The sequence below is a fragment of the Nycticebus coucang genome, chromosome 16 (assembly GCF_027406575.1).
Source record: "Nycticebus coucang isolate mNycCou1 chromosome 16, mNycCou1.pri, whole genome shotgun sequence".
Lineage (NCBI taxonomy): Eukaryota > Metazoa > Chordata > Mammalia > Primates > Lorisidae > Nycticebus > Nycticebus coucang.
In genome coordinates, this window is record NC_069795.1 from 76464734 (window position 1) to 76484058 (window position 19325).

Below are 19325 nucleotides of genomic sequence, written 5' to 3' on the forward strand. Positions count from 1 at the left end.
TTGAGGAAAACTTCCCTGTGGACTCACATTGACGATGGGGTGAACATTCATGCCAAGACTCTTTCCAAGACTTTTTTTTTCTTTTCAGGGTCCTCAATACAAACATCCCAACCCATCATGTTTCTGTGTTCAGAACAGGGTGGGAAGGCTCACTTCAAACCTAAAGGAACATAACTTGAGTCACCCTAATGTTAAACTTGGTGCTTTTGTTATCTTCCCCAGTCTAAGTACAAACATAAAACTTTGGCAGACAGAAAATCTCTCTTCTAACTTTTCAAGAAAATTAACATTTAATAATATAATCCCAGAACATGTTCTGCTTATTTATTTTGAAAAACAGAAGCTAGGGACTACTATTTAACCCATGACAATCTATGAGAGAAAACAAGAACAATCATCATCATGACTTTGAAAAATATAACCTTTAAAAATACTTATATTGGTAAGCTTAAAAAATACCATTAGGTAAAAATATTGTTAAGGGAGCTTTTTTGTCCTATCTGTATGGTTTCAACTTCTGGTGAGAGTATATACTGACAGAAAATCTAGAAGCTATGGCTTTTTAAGAATTAAAGAAAAGCAGCAAAATATAACTGATTTTGGAAAGATTTTGGATATGCAATCTGAAATAGGATTAAAAAGGCAGTGAGCTCCAGAAAATAAGCTACCCACAAATTGAGATAATCCAGAAAGGGACTAACAAAGCACTCAGAAGAACCATATGGAGGGAGGGAATACCTAGAAACAGCCTGGCCAGCTGTATGCCAGAAGTAAAATAAGTATAACTCAGGCGCAGCCTAAAGTTATCAGCAATCAAAAAAAGTCTCAATCTTCAATCTCCCTTACACTTTTTCTCCTCTTCAGGATTTTCAACTTTTCTACATCCCTAGCATCCTTACCCATCTCCACAAAATAATGGTCTTTGGCTCTAGTTATTAGCAGCAGCTACAACAGAAAAAAACAATCAATTTCTATTCCTCTAAAGTTTCAACCTCTATTCTTTAGGGCTCCTGAGACTAGAGTATGGAAACAGCAAATGTTCTGCCCACCTTAAGGTAACTGTTGAACTGGCACCTACAGGGCCTCTGTCCTGCAGACAGAGGCTCTAAGATAAAGAAACTTTTAAGGCTCTCTCATATCTGCCACATTTGGCCCATCCAAATTGACTGCTCTCTTGTGTGGGATTCAGGGAAACAATTCCATAGCCTCAGACATTAATATTGGATGATTTACAGACCATAGGTATGGTTGTGGTGTACAGACCTCTAACTTCATTAGGCACAAATGATCAACATCATTCTAACAGCTTCCTCCATACACTCACCCTTGCCCAGCACCTAAGAACACATTTACTCCAAAGTATCTAACATGACACACCATAAACCATTTTGCCACACCATAAACCATTTTGCTTTCAGTCAAAATTATTTGAACATACTAGTGTAGGGAGACTGAGGCAGTAGAAGCTCATCAAAAGGGGTGTGAAATTCTTCCAAGAACCTGTGCATTTACTGGCTCTAGCAGTCTCACAGACCCTGTCAGCCTAGAGGTCCCTCTCCAAGTGCAGGGCATACCAAAAGCCACCCACTAATAACAGAGGAGGAGGGCTCAAACATTTGGGACCCAGAAAATATATTTAGGAGGAAAAGCACATTCTGAGCATCTTCCTGTCCATCCAATTACACTTGGGCAATGTACACTTCAAGAGAAAGAGTAGGTGGGCTTCAGCATTGACTTCATTACCTCTCTACCAGGGAGAATCAGACAGAAATAGGCAGAATTCCCAAAGAAGACTGAAGCAGAAAAATTAAAATATAAGACTATATAAAGCTGAGTAATATGGGAAACCACTAATTTTGATTGTTTCAAAGACAGGATTCCAAGCTAAAGCATGTGTAAACCAGACTTGACAGTAAAAATATCACTTCCTGAGAAGGGTTAGAATGTAATTTTCGTGGCCATCAGGACAACAAGAGGTTTCCCCTTCTTCGTCCCCTCTGCTGTGCTCTGCCTCTCTGGGTTATCTGAATTTTAAGAACCTGCAGGCAGGCAAGCAGTGATTCTAGCCTCTGACCCTCAGGAAGAACAGGTTTTACCAGAAAGCACCAGGAGATGCTCACAGTCCTAGCAAAGAGGCAAGAAAAGAGAAAATATGGTTTTCTTAGATGAAAACACTAAAATCCACCCCCACAAGGGGCATTCATGAGTGATGGGGGTGGGGACGAGACATAAGCAATTGTCCTCTGATTCCAGCTACAGGATTACTGATGGTTGACGATCTGCTAGGTCATGTAGCTGAGAAGTTAGGATGAGGTTTAAAAATTAAATCATGCTTAACAGTAAATGTTAAGCATCAGCATTCTTTGATTTAAAATTTAAGTGCTGAACCCCCCTGGGCAACCTAACAGGGCAGATGGGACAGAACCACTAGGCATGTGTGGTAAGAGGGAGAAAACCTACCATCCTCTTGTCATGTGAGCCGGTGCTTTGTGGCCTGGAGGAGCAGTGGAGGTAAGTCCATGTCAGTTGTAGCTCTCAGAGGAAAAGAAAAACTCCATGGAATACTGGTTCCAGTTAAAAACATTCTTAAGAGGGGTAGAGGTCAAGGCAAGGCTGTTGCTTTAGAAAGGAAGGTGTTTTCTTATGCTTTTGCCTCTAGGTTCTGTGCAATCTCTCTAAATTCAATATGGCTATGAGCAACATGGATTAACATCAAGTACAAACTGTAGACATTTACAAACTATTTTTTGTAAAAAGTTAGGTAATAGCACTGAAACAGGAGTGGCAGGGCCAGGGACTTACTCCCAGTAGGAAATGAATCTAAACGGACTTCACATAGGATTGAGAATTGTCCCACTCCTCTCCTCAACACGGGAACCCTAAAAATGTTCCTTCCTTTAAAGGCAGATTACGGGAAAGAAAGTGACAAAAGCTCCCAAATAACTGGGCAACAGAATTTTCTGAGAAGATGAACACAGCAGAAAAACTGCAGTTGATGCCTCGAGGTCTGGTTCCATCCCCATCAGTGTCTTCATGGACCCCATTGGGTCCAATAAGAAACTCCTCAGGGAGTAAGAAAAGTTAGGCTCAGATCTCCTTCCCACAGCCACACTGACACATGTGCCAACAGTATATTTAGGGGATTTGTGACTGTAATAAGCTTTTAGCTTTTTTAAAGGAAATCAAAATTATGACATTTCCCCCCAAATTACCCACCAGCATGGCTCATCAACTGAATGTCTTGGTAAGCCACTTTGCTTTAGAACAGAAGGCAAATACTTGACTGTATCAAGAAGAAAAGGCCTCTGCATATTACACCACTTCCTTCTGCCCACTCCTCAGGGGCAAAAAATTAGTTCTACATACTATATTTGAAAGACTAATTTTTAAAAATAAAAATGACAATTTCCCTGTCAAGATCACATCAATATAACAGTAAAACAAAGACCTTGGGAAGGGTGATGGATGCAGAATAGGCCTCTAAGATATAGTCAGCCTTCTCCTTGGTGTGGGTGATTGATGTCTCTTGGAGGATAGACTATTTTTGTTCCCCCATTTCTAGGTCCTCTTGCTTCAATTGCCTTTCCTTTGTAGCTGTTCTTAAGTTTAGTGTTGGGATCACAATTTGGAATTCAACAGAGAGCTTCTGAAGGTGATGAGATAGAGGGAGGGGACAGGAAAGGAGGGATGAAAAATTAGTCTTCTTCATCCTCGCTGATATCATAAGCTGCAGCCTTGTGCCTGGAGAGATTTGCTGGGGAGGAAGGTGGGGAAGTCTTGCCAGAGAAGGGCCATCGGAAGGAGGGAGAGGGGGAGCGTTCCCGAGTAGGGCTGCTGCTGGGACTCTGCTTTGGACTGATGGCCTGCAGCATCCGACCTTTTCCCTCTTTCAGCATATGTTTCTGGGGAGACCAAAAGGAAGAATTAGAAGAAATCTATGGGCCCTAATAAATCATCGCTGTAGCATCTGAGACTTCAAATTATCATGACTGAATAAGCCACAGGAGGGAGACAACTATAATTCTGAGCAATTTCCTCCCTAAAATGGTTTATGCTATTCTATTTTATTTAAGGGTTCCTGCCTCCTACACAGTCATCAAATTCTTCACTTCTAAGTCAAAGGAATTCTTTAGAAGGCTATTTAGTTTGTAGACCAGGTTCTAGGCAAAAACAAAGGAACTAATTCAGACAAAAGGGTACTTAGCCCAATTTTAGAGTTCTCAGATCCTTTCTAATGGCTAATCAAGGTCTTATTTGCTGAATCTTTTCTCTCTCTTTTTTTTTTTTTGGTAGAGACAGAGTCTCACTTTATGGCCCTGGGTAGAGTGCTGTGGCATCACACAGCTCACAGCAACCTCCAACTCCTGGGCTTAAGCGATTCTCCTGCCTCAGCCTCCCAAGTAGCTGGGACTACAGGCGCCCGCCACAACGCCCGGCTATTTTTTGGTTGCAGTTCAGCCGGGGCCGGGTTTGAACCCGCCACCCTCGGTATATGGGGCCAGCGCCTTACCGACTGAGCCACAGGCGCTGCCCTCTTTTTTTTTTTTTTTTTGAGACAGAGTCTCATCTCACTTTCACCCTTGGTAGAGTGTCATGGGGTCATAGCTTATAGCAACCTCAAACCTGTTCCTCAGCCTCCCAAGTAGCTGGGACGACAGAAGTCCCCCCCACAATGCCCAGCTATTTTTAGAGACAAAGTTGCCATCTTGCTCAGGCTGTGAGCTCAAGCAATCCTCCCAGAATGGTAGGATTACAGGCGTGAGCCACCACGACCAGCTGAATCTTTCATTTAGTTTAAAAACACTCTGCTATGCCTCAAGGACAGGATCCTACTTTACCCAGGGATCCTGCTGCAGCTATTTGCAACAGAGACAGCTTTCTTTTTACTGTTCTCTACTGTTTCCTTTCATTTTATCTAATATATATATATAGAATCTCTCTCTGTAAAGATTTTAAAGAACTTTCTGGATATAGCTGAAACATAGTTCTGCCCAGACCAGGGGAATAGATTAGATAATTTCTCTCTTTTTTTTTTTTTGAGACAGAGTCTTACTTTGTTGCCCTCGGTAGAGTACCGTGATGTCACAGCTCACAGCAACCTCCAACTCCGGGGCTTAAGCGATTCTCTCGCCTCAGCCTCCCAAGTAGCTGGGACAACAGGCGCCCACCACAACACCCAGCTATTTTTTGGTTGTAGTCGTCAGTGTTGTTTGGCAGGCCTGGGCTGGATTTGAACAAGCCAGCTCTGGTGTATGTGGCTGGTGCCTTATCTGCTTGAACTACAGGCACTGAGCCCACCAGCCTATTTTTTTGTTTTTGTTGCAGTTGTCATCATTGTTGTTCAAATCTGGGCTGGATTAGAACCTGCCAGCCTGGGTGTATGTGGCCAGCACTGTAACTACTGTGCTAGGCACCAAGCCAGTCTAGATAACTTTTTAATGTTGATGTTCTATAATTTTTTTTTTTTTTTTGAGACAGAATCTTGCTCTGTTGCCTCAGCTAGAGTGCACTGGTATCATCATAGCTCACTGCAACCTCCAGTTCTTGGGCTCAAGCAATCCTTCTGCCTCAGCTTCCCAAGTAGCTGGGACTATAGGCATGTACTACTATAGGCTGGCTAATTTTTCTATTTTTTTGTAGAGATGGGGTCTCACTCTTGCTCAGGCTAGAATTCTGAACTGCTGACCTCCAGCAATCTTCCTACGTTAGCCTCTGAGAGTATTAGGATTACAGGCATGAGCCACAGCACCTGGCCGAAAAGTCTATAATTCTTTCCACAACATTGAAATTCTCTGAATTTCTCTGAAATTTGTGAACCTATCCAGTGGGAATGAACATACTAGTGCTCCTTCTGGACCAAACATTTCCAGGAAACTTCCAATGAATTCTCGGGACTTCTCCTCCCATTTCTGAATAAGGTCAATGCTTTTCTCTTCCACCTTCTGAACAAATTCTTTTGACTTTTCCTCCACATCTTTCACTTTCCTCTTCACCTTGTCAACTCGCTCCTGCAAGTGGTATTTCTTCTCCTAGAAAAAGAAATAACTATTTTGAGAAATAAAATTCATTCTGACCTTTCCTACTAAGAAGAAAGAATAAACATGGCTCGGGGCAGCGCCTGTGGCTCAAAGGAGTAGGGTGCCGGCCCCCGGAGGTCGCGGGTTCAAACCCAGCCCGGGCCAAAAACTGCAAAATAAATAAAAAATAAACATGGCTCAAGTATTCTACAGACATTCTTTTTTTTTTTTGTAGAGACAGAATCTCACTTTATGGCCCTCGGTAGAGTGCCATGGCATCATACAACTCACAGCAACCTCCAACTCCTGGGCATAAGCGATTCTCTTGCCTCAGCCTCCCGAGTAGCTGGGACTACAGGTGCCCGCCACAACGCCCGGCTATTTTTTGGTTGCAGTTCAGCCGGGGCCGGGTTTGAACCCACCACCCTCGGTATATGGGGCTGGCGCCTTACCGACTGAGCCACAGGTGCCGCCCCTCTACTGACATTCTTTTCAGACTTCAGAGTTGTGTTTTGCTTTTCCCCATACATTTTTTTGCACAATAACTGATAAGACATGGTCTGGATGGTCATCTGATACAAAAGTGTCATAATTCTAATATTGTGGGAGTTTGGGCTAAATCTACAGTAATACACAGACAAGTAGCCAAATGAAGTCAGATTTTTAAGACAAAACATAAATTTGGAACATAAACAACCCAATATGACTCAAAGCTCATTCTAGATGGAGTTACAGAATCAGCAAAAAGATCGACGCATAATATTGCCAAGAATAAATCAATTATAATAATGGGTGGCGCCTGTGGCTCAAAGGAATAGGGTGCTGGCCCCATATGCCAGAGGTGGTGGGTTCAAACCCACCCCCAGCCAAAAAAGAAAAAACCTGCAAATAAAGAATAAATCGACCCAACAATAAAAATAAATTAAAAAAAGAATAAATCGATTATAATAGATTGAAAAGTGGAAGTATTAAATCTTTTAATTTATTATACTTGATTTTTTCCCCCTCCTGTCATTGACTTATTCTATAATTTTAGATGAGTTGTGTATTTTATTTTGTAGTACTTGGATGTCCCTTTACTCTTTGGACTTACCAACTTCCTTAAAACTAAGGAAAAATCTATTTTAAAAAAATGGAACACTAACAGATATTTTATTTAAAAAAAAGATAACGAGGGCGGTGCCTATGGCTCAGTGAGTAGGGTGCCAGCCCCATATACCAAGGGTGGTGGGTTCAAACCCGGCCCTGGCCAAACTGCAACAAAAAATGAGCCAGGCATTGTGGTGGACACCTGTAGTCCCAGATACTCGGGAGGCTGAGGCAAGAGAATTGCCTAAGCCCAAGAGCTAGAGGTTGCTGTGAGCTGTGATGCCATAGCACTCTCCTTGAGGGCAACATGGTACAAAAAAAAAAAAAAAAAAAAATGAGGGCGGCGCCTGTGGCTCAAGGTCCCATATGGGGGGTCCCATATAGGGCGCCAGTCCCATATGCTGGAGGTGGCGGGTTCAAACCTAGCCCCGGCCAAAAAAAAAACAAAAAAAAGAAAAGAAAAGAAACTGTTCTTGTTTTATACTCTGTATAAAGAGCTTACCATAATGTTACCTATAAAGAGCCATTCATTGATCTTTTGGGAGTGATAATTATAGCAGACTGAAAAGTAAACTCAGCTCAGATAGAATGAGAAGCAATATGTACATTCATAGAGCTACAGTACTCTGGGATGAGGTTCAAACTCACATTGATAAAGCTGACATTGAGCTCCTTTGCTGTGTATCCCCTCTGTAGGTTCCGTCTTGCATACACATCATAGTCCCGGACAATTCGGGTGATGATGTCTGATGTGGAGATACCTTCTGTCCTCTGTGTTGGAGCAAACATGCCTAACTCAAGAACACATACAAACACTGTGAAGTTCTGGTTAGCTCAGGTAGTAGACTAGATGGAAACTGGGTGCAATATTCCTTTCCCTTCCTCAAAAAACAAAATCTCTTATTACCAAGTGAAGTTTATTTCTTTTTTCTTTTTTTTTTTTTTTTGAGACAGAGTCTCACTTTGTCACCCTCAGTAAACTGCCATGGCATCATAGCTCACAGCAACCTCAAACTCTTGGGCTTGAGTGATTCTCTTGCCTCAGCCTCCTAAGTAGCTGAGACTACAGGCGCCCACCACAACACTTGGATTTTTTTTTTTTTTTAAGAGATGGGGTCTCACCCTCAAACTCCTAAGTTCAGGCAGTCTACCCACCTCGCCTGCCCAGAGTGCTATAATTACAGGTGTGAGCCACTGCGTCTGGCCCAAGTGAAGTTTAGAGATACAGACATATGGAAGGAGAACTAAATCATAGACTAGAAGTAAGGAAAAGAGGAGTTACATGGCCCTAATATTAAGAAAATTATAGGACTAGGGAAGAGAAATTGAGAGAGATCAAATTTAGACCAGGCATGATGGCTCAGGCCTATAATCCCAGCACTCTAGGAGGCTGAGGCAGGTAGATCCCTTGAGCTCAGGAGTTCAAGACCAGCCTGAGCAAAAGCAAGACCCTGTCTCTACTAAAAATATAAAAACTAGCCAGGTGTTCTGGTGAGTGCTACTCGGGAGGCTGAGGCAAGGGGCTCGTTTGAGCCCAAGAATTTGAGGTTGCTGTGGGCTATGATGCCATGGCACTCTATGCAGGGTGACAATGAGACTGTCTCAAAAAACAAACCAAAAAAGTAGATGTGTAGACCAAGAATCAATGGATATCAGTGCTGTGCTCACCTTCACCTTTTATCAAAAGTGTGACCTGAAAGCCGATGTTGAATTTCTCAGTGTTCACATTTTCCTCTGTAAAGGAGTAATACAGCTGAATCTCTCTAGCTGCCCTAAGACTTCATGAAGAGAGGATGCAAGTCAACTGACTCACCTGCTTCTTTGATGTGCTTATAAACATCATCACTCCCAGCAGAAGAATAAGGAATATCATCATGGGCCACAAAGTCAATCTGAAAATAAGGAAATATTGTTTAAAACCCAGAAAAACTGCCTTTCAGCAAGACCCAGTAAATATTTTTAGGCCCAGAAAAAAGCCAATAGGCCTCAAATGGGCCTTTTTTCTAAATCTTTGTTTGCTTTGCTCATAAATTTTGCAATCAATCACAAACCACCCAACCTTATTATTTATGGATTATAAATACAAAATAAGCCAGTTGCTTTTCCATCTAACTTCTCCTGGTTTACTGAAAGTGCTACCCTCACTCTTCTATACCAGTTACCACATTGTCAACAGGGCCAGATGATTCACTAGTGAGCAAGTTAGTGGGCACAGCCTAGGAAAGAAAGAAATCTCTCTATTCTCTTGGGTCTGTAAGGACTGGTCAAATAAGAGTTTCTGCAAGTATGAGAAAGAGATCACTCCCTTGTTAACTGGTTTCTCTCTCAGCCCATGAGAAAAGGAGGAATATAAAAATAACCAGGAGCTCTTTTACTGTAATAGATACATCTGTACTCCTAAGAAATGCAAACCCCAAAGCTATAAAAGACCTTTAGATCTCAGGATCTATCTTTTTTTTTTTTTTTTTTTTTTTGAGACAGAGCCTCAAGCCGTTGCCTTGGGTTAGAGTGCTGTGGCATCACTGGTCACAACAACCTCCAACTCCTGGGCTCAAGTGATTTCCCTACCTTCGCCTCCCAAGTAGCTGGGACTAAGGGTGCCTGCCACAACACCGGCTATTTTTTGGTTGCAGCCATCATTGGTGTTTGGCAGGCCCAGGCTGGATTCGAACCCACCAGCTCAGGTGTATGTGGCTGGCGCCTTAGCTGCTTGAGCCACAGGCATCAAGCCAGGATCTATCATTTTACTACTGTCAATATCCTTTGCTACAGTAAGAAGAGATTAATGGCACTGGATCAATAATCTTTTTTTTTTCAATGTAGCCTTGCCAAAGCAAGGCCTTAAAAAATTAGTTTATGACCCTCAATGAATCCCCAACAATTAAAAAAAAATTAGTTTAGAAATTTTTCAGAATTGTTCCTTTCCACAGCAATCTTTTTATTTTCTCTATATTATTTTTTATTTTTTTGAGTCTCACTTTGTTGCCCTCAGTAGAGTGCTGTAGCATCATAGCTACAGCCCAAGCTACATCTTGGGCTTAAGCATTTCTCTTGCCTTAGTCTCCCAAGTAGCTGGGACTACAGGTGCCCACCACAACGCCCAGCTATTTTTTTATTGCAGTTGTTTAGTTGGCCCGGGCCAGATTCGAACCCACCACCCTCAGTGTATGTGGCTGGCGCCGTAACCACTGTGCTACAGGCGCTGAGCCTCTCCACAGAAATCTTTAGTAAGAGGTGAAAGATTTATGTGCTCTGAATAAAAACCAGAGTATTTAATAATCTTTTTGAGAGACTTATTTACTCCTTCCTGAATAGGCCATGTGCCTTTTGCTAATATAATTACTAACTCTACCCAACTCTACCCACTCTACCCAACTCTCAAAGACAGTCCACTGTTGTTGGAAGCATGCTCACTGAGACTGTCAGGAACTTGCAGCTAATAAGTCAATTACCCATGACAGCTTGTCAGGGATCCTTAGGCACCAAAGTAAAGAATGGGGACAGACAAGACTCGTGGATGAGTATACTAACAAGGAGCAAAGGGAGTTGAAAATTCCTCTAACCTCACATTCTTGCCTAGGCCTGCTGCTGAAAATAATCTTGTTCGTCTCCTTTGGTGCCACTGGGTGCTAAAAACTAGAAAATTATAAAAAGTCTGTCCTAATCCAAAATAGTTATAACAAATATTCCCTATCTTCAGGACCACCCAAGGATACTTTAGAAACATTTTGGTGTTTTGTTTCTTTTTTAGGAGCACTTTGGCTACCCTTGTTCTTCCCTGTCTGAATGAAAAATTCACCTACAACATTCCACACACCCCTGTGGAAAACTGACAATATGCTTGCTGTTTCTTGAACTTGAAGGCCTCCAACGTGGCCTAATAAATCCTTCTCATCTTTTGTAGAAAACCTATTGCTTAAAAAAAAGAAAAAAAAGCATGGGCGGCGCCTGTGGCTCAGTGAGTAGGGCGCCAGCCCCATATGCCGAGGGTGGCGGGTTCAAACCCAGCCCCGGCCAAACTGCAACCAAAAAATAGCCGGGCGTTGTGGTGGGCGCCTGTAGTCCCAGCTGCTCGGGAGGCTGAGGCAAGAGAATCGCGTAAGCCCAGGAGTTAGAGGTTGCTGTGAGCCGTGTGACGCCACGGCACTCTACCCGAGGGCGGTACAGTGAGACTCTGTCTCTACAAAAAAAAAAAAAAAAGCAAAGGGTGGTGCCTGTGGCTCAAGGAGTAAGGCGCCAGCCCCATATACCAGGGGTGCTGGGTTCAAACCCGGCCCCAGCCAAAACTGCAAGAAAAAAAAAGAAACCTATTGCTTTAACATGGGAGAATTAAAAAGAGGTAGAGGGTTTATATTTATATTATTTATAACAGTAATTCACTGAGTAAATGTGAGAAACATTATTAGTTTCTTACCCCCTATAATTTCTAGCCCAAAATCAAAACCCTGAAACTAAATTTAAGTCAATGCTGGGGAAATCTATGTTAATCTGTCTTATTTCCTGGAATGTGAACTTCTTGACAGCATGGCTTGGGGCTATGGATATTCTAAAGAAAACTAGCATGCTATAAGGATAGACATACTTATGGGTATGGGAGGGAAATGTCACATAACAGAAGAGTTCAATTCTTAGCCCTGCTAATTGGTGGAACTTGGAGCCAGTTATTTGGTCTCTCTAGACCAGGAGTCCTCAAACTACGGCCCACGGGCCACATGGGGCCGGCTAAGGACATTTATCCGGCCCACCGGGTGTTTTTGCCACAGCTGCCTGTCCTGCTTAGTAGCCGACTTGTCTCCGGCCGCAGTGCACATGTGTGGAATGTGCGCCAACTCCAACTCGGTTCCTTCCCTCTGTCTTTCCCCGCGGGGTGTTACTGTGGTCCTGCTTAGCAACCCACTGTCTGGGCACAGTGCGCATGTGTAGAATGTGCCCCACACTCTCCAATTCCCCTCCTACTCTCCGACTCCACTCCTTCTCTCTGTCTCTCAGTTCCTCATCTCAGTCTCTGGTGTAATTGGAGGAGTCACTAGGTTGCCTGTGCAGAGCCTGCTGCTGCCTAAGGACTGAGGTAAGAACAAGTTAAGATTTTTTTTTTTTAAGTTAGGAGGTCTTTTTTTTTTTGCAGTTAGTAGGGCCTTTTTTTGCAGTTAAGGGGGACCTTTTTTTGCTGAAGTTAGGAGGTCTTTTTTTTTTGCAGATGGGGGCACCTTTTTTTGAAGTTAGGAAAGCCTTTTTTTTTAAGTTGGTTAGTTGGTTGGGGGTAGTTTCTAGGGGGGTTGCATCACAGTGATAACACAAATAGAGCTCAGTGCTAATGCAAATTGTCAGTGCTCAGAGGTAATGCAAATAGACAGTCCTCAGTGATTATGATAATTGTAAGTGCTCAGTGTTAATGCGAATTGTTAACGCTCAGTATTAATGCAAATTGTCAGCAGTCAGTGTTATCATAAATGGTCAGTGGTCAGTGTTAATGCAAATGGTCAGTGCTCAGTGTTATCACATGGGGGCCCCAAACTGGTAATCTGCCTAGGGCCCCATGGGAACTTAATCCGGCTCTGCAGACAGCTGAGGAGTAGGAAACCAAATTTAATTGCCAGTAAGTGCATTTATATTCTGATTGCTATTCAGTTGTGTATGAAGTTGTATGTTGTGTGCTGTGTGAACCCTGGTTCACACTGTTCCAATCTCTGAGCAGTGCGAGTTCAGCCATATGCTTGTATGGCTGAACTCGCATTAGATTCGGAAGAAAAAAGGCATATATGTCTTCTTTTTTCCTGCAGTGGAATCTGATCACATGGGTCTTCTCACCAGTGTGATCAGATTCCTGTGCAAGTTCACAGATCGCAGTGCGGTTCACACAGGGTAGTGTGAACTGGAAAGGTGGTGGAGGAACCAGCTCTGTAATTGTGCCTGTTCTCACACCACACCAGTGTGAGCCTGAGGTAAAAGCGGAATTCCACCATATGGGCATTGGTGAGGCTGAAATGATGTGGACTGGCAAGGTTGCATTGATGGGCACTGATCAGACTGCACTGATGGGCAGTGCAGTCTGTATGTCTCTGTGTGGACAAAGTTATTGCTGGTATATTGTTTTTGGAGCGCTGTATATATATATATATATACATATATATATTAGTATTTTACTAACAGCAATTTGGAATCCCTAGGAAACAATGATATCAAGAAAGAGAAAAATTGACTCGGAGTGTAGGATATTCAAAGAACAGTGGACTTATGATTACTTTTTCATGCAGTACAGGGAAAGAGCTGTGTGTTTGATATGCCAGAATATAGCGTCTGTGTTCAAAGAATACAATTTGCGTTGACATTATCAAACTCAACATAAAGATAAATATGATAGTTTGGTCGGAGAAGTGAGAAAAGATAAAATATTAAAACTGAAATATACATTGACAACTCAGCAAAATACTTTTGTGAAGCAGAAACAGCTAAATACTTCATTACTGTGAGCAAGTTTTCAAGTTGCCAAACTAATAGCGTGCACTGGCAGACCATTCGCGGAGGGAAAATTTGTTAAAGAATGCCTTCTTTCTTTTTTTTTTTGTAGAGATGTAGAGACAGAGTCTCACTTTATGGCCCTTGGTAGAATGCTGTGGCCTCACACAGCTCACAGCAACCTCCAACTCCTGGGCTTAAGCGATTCTCTTGCCTCAGCCTCCCGAGTAGCTGGGACTACAGGCGCCCGCCACAACGCCCGGCTATTTTTTGGTTGCAGTTTGGCCGGGGACGGGTTTGAACCCGCCACCCTCAGTATATGGGGCCGGCGCCTTACCGACTAAGCCACAGGCGCCGCCCCAAGAATGCCTTCTTTCTGTTGCCAAAGAGATGTGTCCAGAGAAGGCTGATTTATTTAGTACAGTGAGTCTTTCAGGACCCTCAATTACATGTAGGATTGAAGAAATGGGAGACAATTTGCATCACCATTTGCAAAACTCCGCAAAAAACCTTTCCTATTTTTCCTTGGCACTTGACGAAAGTAATGATGTTCGTGATTCTGCACAACTTCTAATTTTTATTCGTGGTACAAATGACTATTTTGAAGTCACAGAAGAGCTTGCTGCACTGCACAGCATCAAAAGAACAACTACAGAAGAGGATATTTATGAAAAGGTTTGCCAAACCGTGAATAGTTTGGAACTGGACTAGGCAAAACTAGCCAGTGTGACAACTGATGGTGTTCCTAGCATGGTGGGGTCTAAGAAAGGAGTAATTGCTCGCATTAACCAAGAGATGGATAAACATAACCATTCTTATCCAATAGCCATACACTGCCTCATCTACCAACAAGCACTGTGTAATAAATCACTGAAGTGGGACTGTTATGAAAACTGTAGTATCTTGTGTTAACTTCATTAGAGCTAATACACTAAACTACAGACAATTTCAGGAATTTTTGTCTGAGCTAAATGTTGCCTGTGAAGATGTTCCGTTGGCTGAGTCGAGGGAGAATTTTGAAACATTTCTGTGACCTACTTCTACAGATTACAGCTTTTCTGCTTTCAAAAAACAAGTACCAGAGCTCAATGATGAAGAATGGAATTGGCACCTTGCCTTTCTGATAGCTGTAACAGAGCTACTCAACAATTTCAATGTGCAACTTCAAGGAAAGAGGAAGCGCATCTATGATATACAATCACATGTGAAAGCATCTGAAAGTAAAATTAGGCCTCCTTATCAAACAAGTGAAGGAGGAAAATTTCTGCCATCTCCCCACAACTCAAAATCTGTTAGCGGAAAATCCATTGGTTGCATTCCCAAATAAAACATGTGTGGATTCACTGGAAAAGTTGCAAAAGGAGTTCCAATTTAGATTTAAAAAGCTTCATCTCCATGAACAGGACATACAGCTTTTCTGTAACCCATTTTCTATTGACATTGAAAATGTGGATATGATTTACCAAATGGAAATGGCTGAACTGCAGAATTATGACTCTCTGAAAGATGCATTCAAGTCAAGCAGCCTTCCTAATTTCTATGCATCTCTCCCCTCTGAGACATATCCTAATCTCAGAAACCATGTACTCAAAATGGCAACCATCTTTGGTAGCACTTATGTCTGTGAACAGAATGAACCATCTGAAATCTCCAACCAGATCTAGACTAACGGATGCATATTTGCATCACTTGTTACAACTAGCAGGGACAAATATGGAACCGAACATTGACCATCTCATTAGCCAAAAGCAGGCCCATAGTTCCCATTGAAATACTGGTAAGTTTGTTGATTTAACTTTACTTGTTCTTCATTTTTTTTTTTTTTTGTAGAGACAGAGTTTCACTTTATGGCCCTCGGTAGAGTGCCGTGGCGTCACACAGTTCACAGCAACCTCCAACTCCTGGGCTCAGGCGATTCTCCTGCCTCAGCCTCCCGAGTAGCTGGGACTACAGGCACCTGCCACAACGCTAGCTGGGACTACAGGTGCCCGCCACAACTCCTGGCTATTTTTTTGTTGCAGTTTGGCCAGGGCTGGGTTTGAACCCGCCACCCTCGGCATATGGGGCCGGCGCCCTACTCACTGAGCCACAGGCGCCGCCCCTACTTGTTCTTCATTTTAAATATTGTATTTGTTCCCATTTTGTTTTTTCACTTCAAAATAAGATATGTGCAGTGTGCATAGGAATTTGTTCATAGTTTTTTTTTTTTAAACTATAGTCTGGCCCTCCCAATGGTCTGAGGGACAGTGAACTGGCCCCCTGTTTAAAAAGTTTGAGGACCCCTGCTCTAGACCTTGTTCCTTATATGTAAAGTGGAAATAATAAGTACTTCCCACTGGGGCTGGAGAGGAACACATGATCCCCAAGTCATATGGCACCAACTCTGCTTCTGTCATGGCCTCACAGCCCAAGCTGCCCTTCCTCAGAAGCTGTCCCCTGTGATTCAGGACAGGGAGTGGGACACTGTCTCCAATAAAGGACCATATAGTACCTATTTGAAGCTCGTGGGCCACATGAGCTCTGAAACAAGTAATAGACTCTGCTGTTGTAGTATGAAATCAGCCATAGATGAAACCTCATGTGTGGTTTTGTTCCAATAAATCTCTATAAAAAAATAGACTGTAGGCCAGATTTGGCCCGTGGGCCAGTCTGCCAACCCCTGATCTAGACTGGTAGCAGTTTTCTAATTAAAAAGCAAAGCAGTCCACCTAACACTGATTCTTCCCTTTCTTCCTTACTTAAAAACAAAATCTTAATTTTATTTGAGCACCTATGTAATTAGGTGCGGCTAAGTTCTGACCAATGAGGTAGAAGTGGAAGTTCATTTAGTGAAAATTCTGGAAAAAAAGAGCTTAAAAAGAAACGGTCAGATTAAGGCCTTTTGCCCTCTCCTCATCCTATTACCTGACCTGATGGTTATCGTTCCAGGGCTCTCTGCAGCCTTGAGGGAATCTAGAATAGAAACCATTTTCGGGGATTTTGGAAGAAAAAGTAGGAGCCTGAGACCACAGTGACCAAGATACCATAATGTCAGTTCTCAGCTGTCCACTTTCAGACCCCTTTCATGTCAGAAAAAAATAAATATACATCTTTTTTAAGTAAAAAAAAAAAATTAAGTACTTCCACAGGATTGTTGTAGGAGAAAATAGAATATAAAGGATGTAAAAGTGCTTATAAATCATCAAACTCCATATAAATGTCAGGAATGATTATTACTATTAATAATATAGCTGTCATCTCCTCTATATGAAACTTACATAGAAAGCAGAAGTAAATAGGGCTAGTGGAAGAGTAGGCCAAGTGCCAGAAGCCTTGAGAATTGAAAGGATTCTGAAGGAAGGAATGGGGATTTATGCCCAGTTCTTACCTGGTGTTCTGCCAGGAACTCGGGTGTCAGGGTCCAGGGGGCATTCCTCACCACCTCATCCACATAACGGCAGTGCTGCACTGCATCATAGCGCTCATTTTCATTCATCACCGTGAAGCCTTTGAAGTTGTGTGTTAGCTCATCACTGCAGACTGAGTTCACCACATCATAAAGTGTTAAGTCAAGGTCACCTTTGCTTAACCACACCTCAGTCAACAGCCTCTCCCATCTTATCCCATTTCCTAGGATTACAACCATCCTTCCCATTTTGAGAAAAGTCTTCTGGATCTATTTCAGTATGGGTAACAATAACCCTAACCCACAACACAACTTCAGGAGCAATACTCACTAAAGAGTAAATATATTCACACTTTGGAGAAGTGAGTTCAAAAGGGGACTAAGACCTTCGACTCTGCAGTGAACCTACTGTGCCTGTACATTTCTGCTTCAATTAAGTTTTGTTGTTGTTGTTGTTGTTGTTTTTTGAGACAGAGCCTCAAGCTGTTGCCCTGGGTAGAGTACTGTGACATCATAGCTCACAGCAACCTCCAACTCCTAGAGGTTTAATTAATTAAGAGCGTCTCTTGCCTCTGCCTCCCAAGTAACTGGGACTTCAGGTGCCTGCCACAACACCCAGCAATTTTTTGGTTGCAGCCATCAATGTTGTTTGTTGGGCCCAGGCTGGATTTGAACCTGCCAGCTCAGGTGTATGTGGCTGGCGCCTTAGCCACTTGAGCCACAGGCGCCAAGCATTCAATTAATTTTTTAAAAATGTTTTATTAATTGCTTTAATTAAGATTGGACTGGAACACATAACATTTGCTTGGCAGACTTTTGTACTTCAGTTGATTCAAAATGATAAACTGAAATCTAGAGCAATGTTCTTCTTAAGTAGGCAGTGGTCACTGATGCTTCCGTGACTGCAGGAACTCAGCTGAAAAATGTGAGATAAATGTTGGACATCACAGGTCACTGGGGTTAGAGCTCCTCTCTCCAGATACAGGTTGCTAGTATCTTACATATTTTATATTTTAAAGAGACTGTACTACATCCTTCATTTAAAAACTGAAACAATATATTCAAATTATAAAGATAGGCGAGAAAAAAAGACTTCAATAATCTTTTTCTGCATAGCATTTCGTGTTTTCTTACCTCCCACGATGAGGTATGTATTGGGGAAAAGGTTCTTTGCTTGCATCAGAGCCCGGGCATGACCAGAGTGAAATAAGTCAAATATTCCATCTGCATAAACTCTCACAGGCCGCTCACCTGAATCCAAATCAAAAAATGTATCACATTTGAAAAAAGCAAGAAAGGAAGAAAATAAAGGAAAAAAGAGAATTTATCACAGAAATACATTTAATCGATATCTTATATTTGACAAATGGAAATTGCACTGTGTGATTTTTTTCCATCACTGCATAGCCCTCTTAAGATATTCTCTGGGTTTTCACAGAGATTTTGAACTTCAAAATCCTCACCTTCAGTTTATGATTTTTCAGATTTTTTTTTGAGACAGAGTCTCACTATGTTGCCCCAGGCTGAGTGCTGTGGCATCATATCTCACAGCAACCTCAAACTCCTAGGCTTAAGTGATCCTCTTGCCTCAGCCTCTTATGTAGCTGGGACTACAGGGCATATGCCACAATGCCCAGCTAATTTTTCTAGTTTTAGTAGAGATAGGGTCTTGCTCTTGCTCTGGCTGGTTCTGAACTCCTGAGCTCAAGCAATTCACCCAGAGTGGCCTCCCAGAGTGCTAGGATTATAGGCATGAGCCACTGCACCTAGCCTCAGTTATATTTAAATAGAGTTTAGTCAAACTACACTCTGGTTGCTTGCTTTCTCATTTTCAGGCTGCCCTGATTACTAAAAATACAATGCTTTGCTTTGGGAAAAAAAAAAAAAAAAAACAACACCTCCCTACTACTGCCCAGAAAGCAAGGTAGTAATCCAGAGGGTGAGACTGAAAAATAGGAGTATTAAGTACCTAAGTAGACCAATTATCAATTTATTGCTTCTCAGCTTCAGATTCACCCTTCAATACCTGCTCTATTAAAACACAACTCTTGGGCGGCGCCTGTGGTTCAAAGGGATAGGGAGCCAGTCCCATATGCTGGAGGTGGTGGGTTCAAACCCAGCCTCGGCCAAAAACCACAAATAAAAAAAAAAAACACAACTCTTTATGGGCGGTGCCTATGGCTCAAAGGAGTAGGGCGCCGGGCCCACATACTGGAGGTAGTGGGCTCAAACCCAGCCCCGGTCAAAACTGCAAAAATAAAAAAAAAAAGAAAGAAAAAACCACAACTCTTTAAAGCATTTCTCTTTTCTCCTTTACAGTGAGCATGATGTTATACTTTCTCAGTAGAGGGTAATATATTAAATATTGAAAAATCAAA

General features: G+C 42.3%; 1 protein-coding gene across 1 annotated transcript in view; it reads right to left on the reverse strand.

The window, feature by feature from the left end:
- Nucleotides 1–2944: 2944 nt before the first annotated feature.
- PCYT1A (phosphate cytidylyltransferase 1A, choline) overlaps nucleotides 2945–19325 on the reverse strand; it is a 59269-nt gene continuing 42888 nt past the window's right edge. The window contains exons 4-9 of the mRNA XM_053565383.1: nucleotides 18082–18198; nucleotides 16930–17081; nucleotides 8920–8998; nucleotides 7755–7897; nucleotides 5841–6029; nucleotides 2945–3902 (exon numbers count right to left, since the gene is read on the reverse strand). Of these exons, the coding sequence (XP_053421358.1) occupies nucleotides 3696–3902; nucleotides 5841–6029; nucleotides 7755–7897; nucleotides 8920–8998; nucleotides 16930–17081; nucleotides 18082–18198 (887 nt within the window). The 3' untranslated portion in view covers nucleotides 2945–3695. The remainder of the gene's footprint in view (nucleotides 3903–5840; nucleotides 6030–7754; nucleotides 7898–8919; nucleotides 8999–16929; nucleotides 17082–18081; nucleotides 18199–19325) is intronic.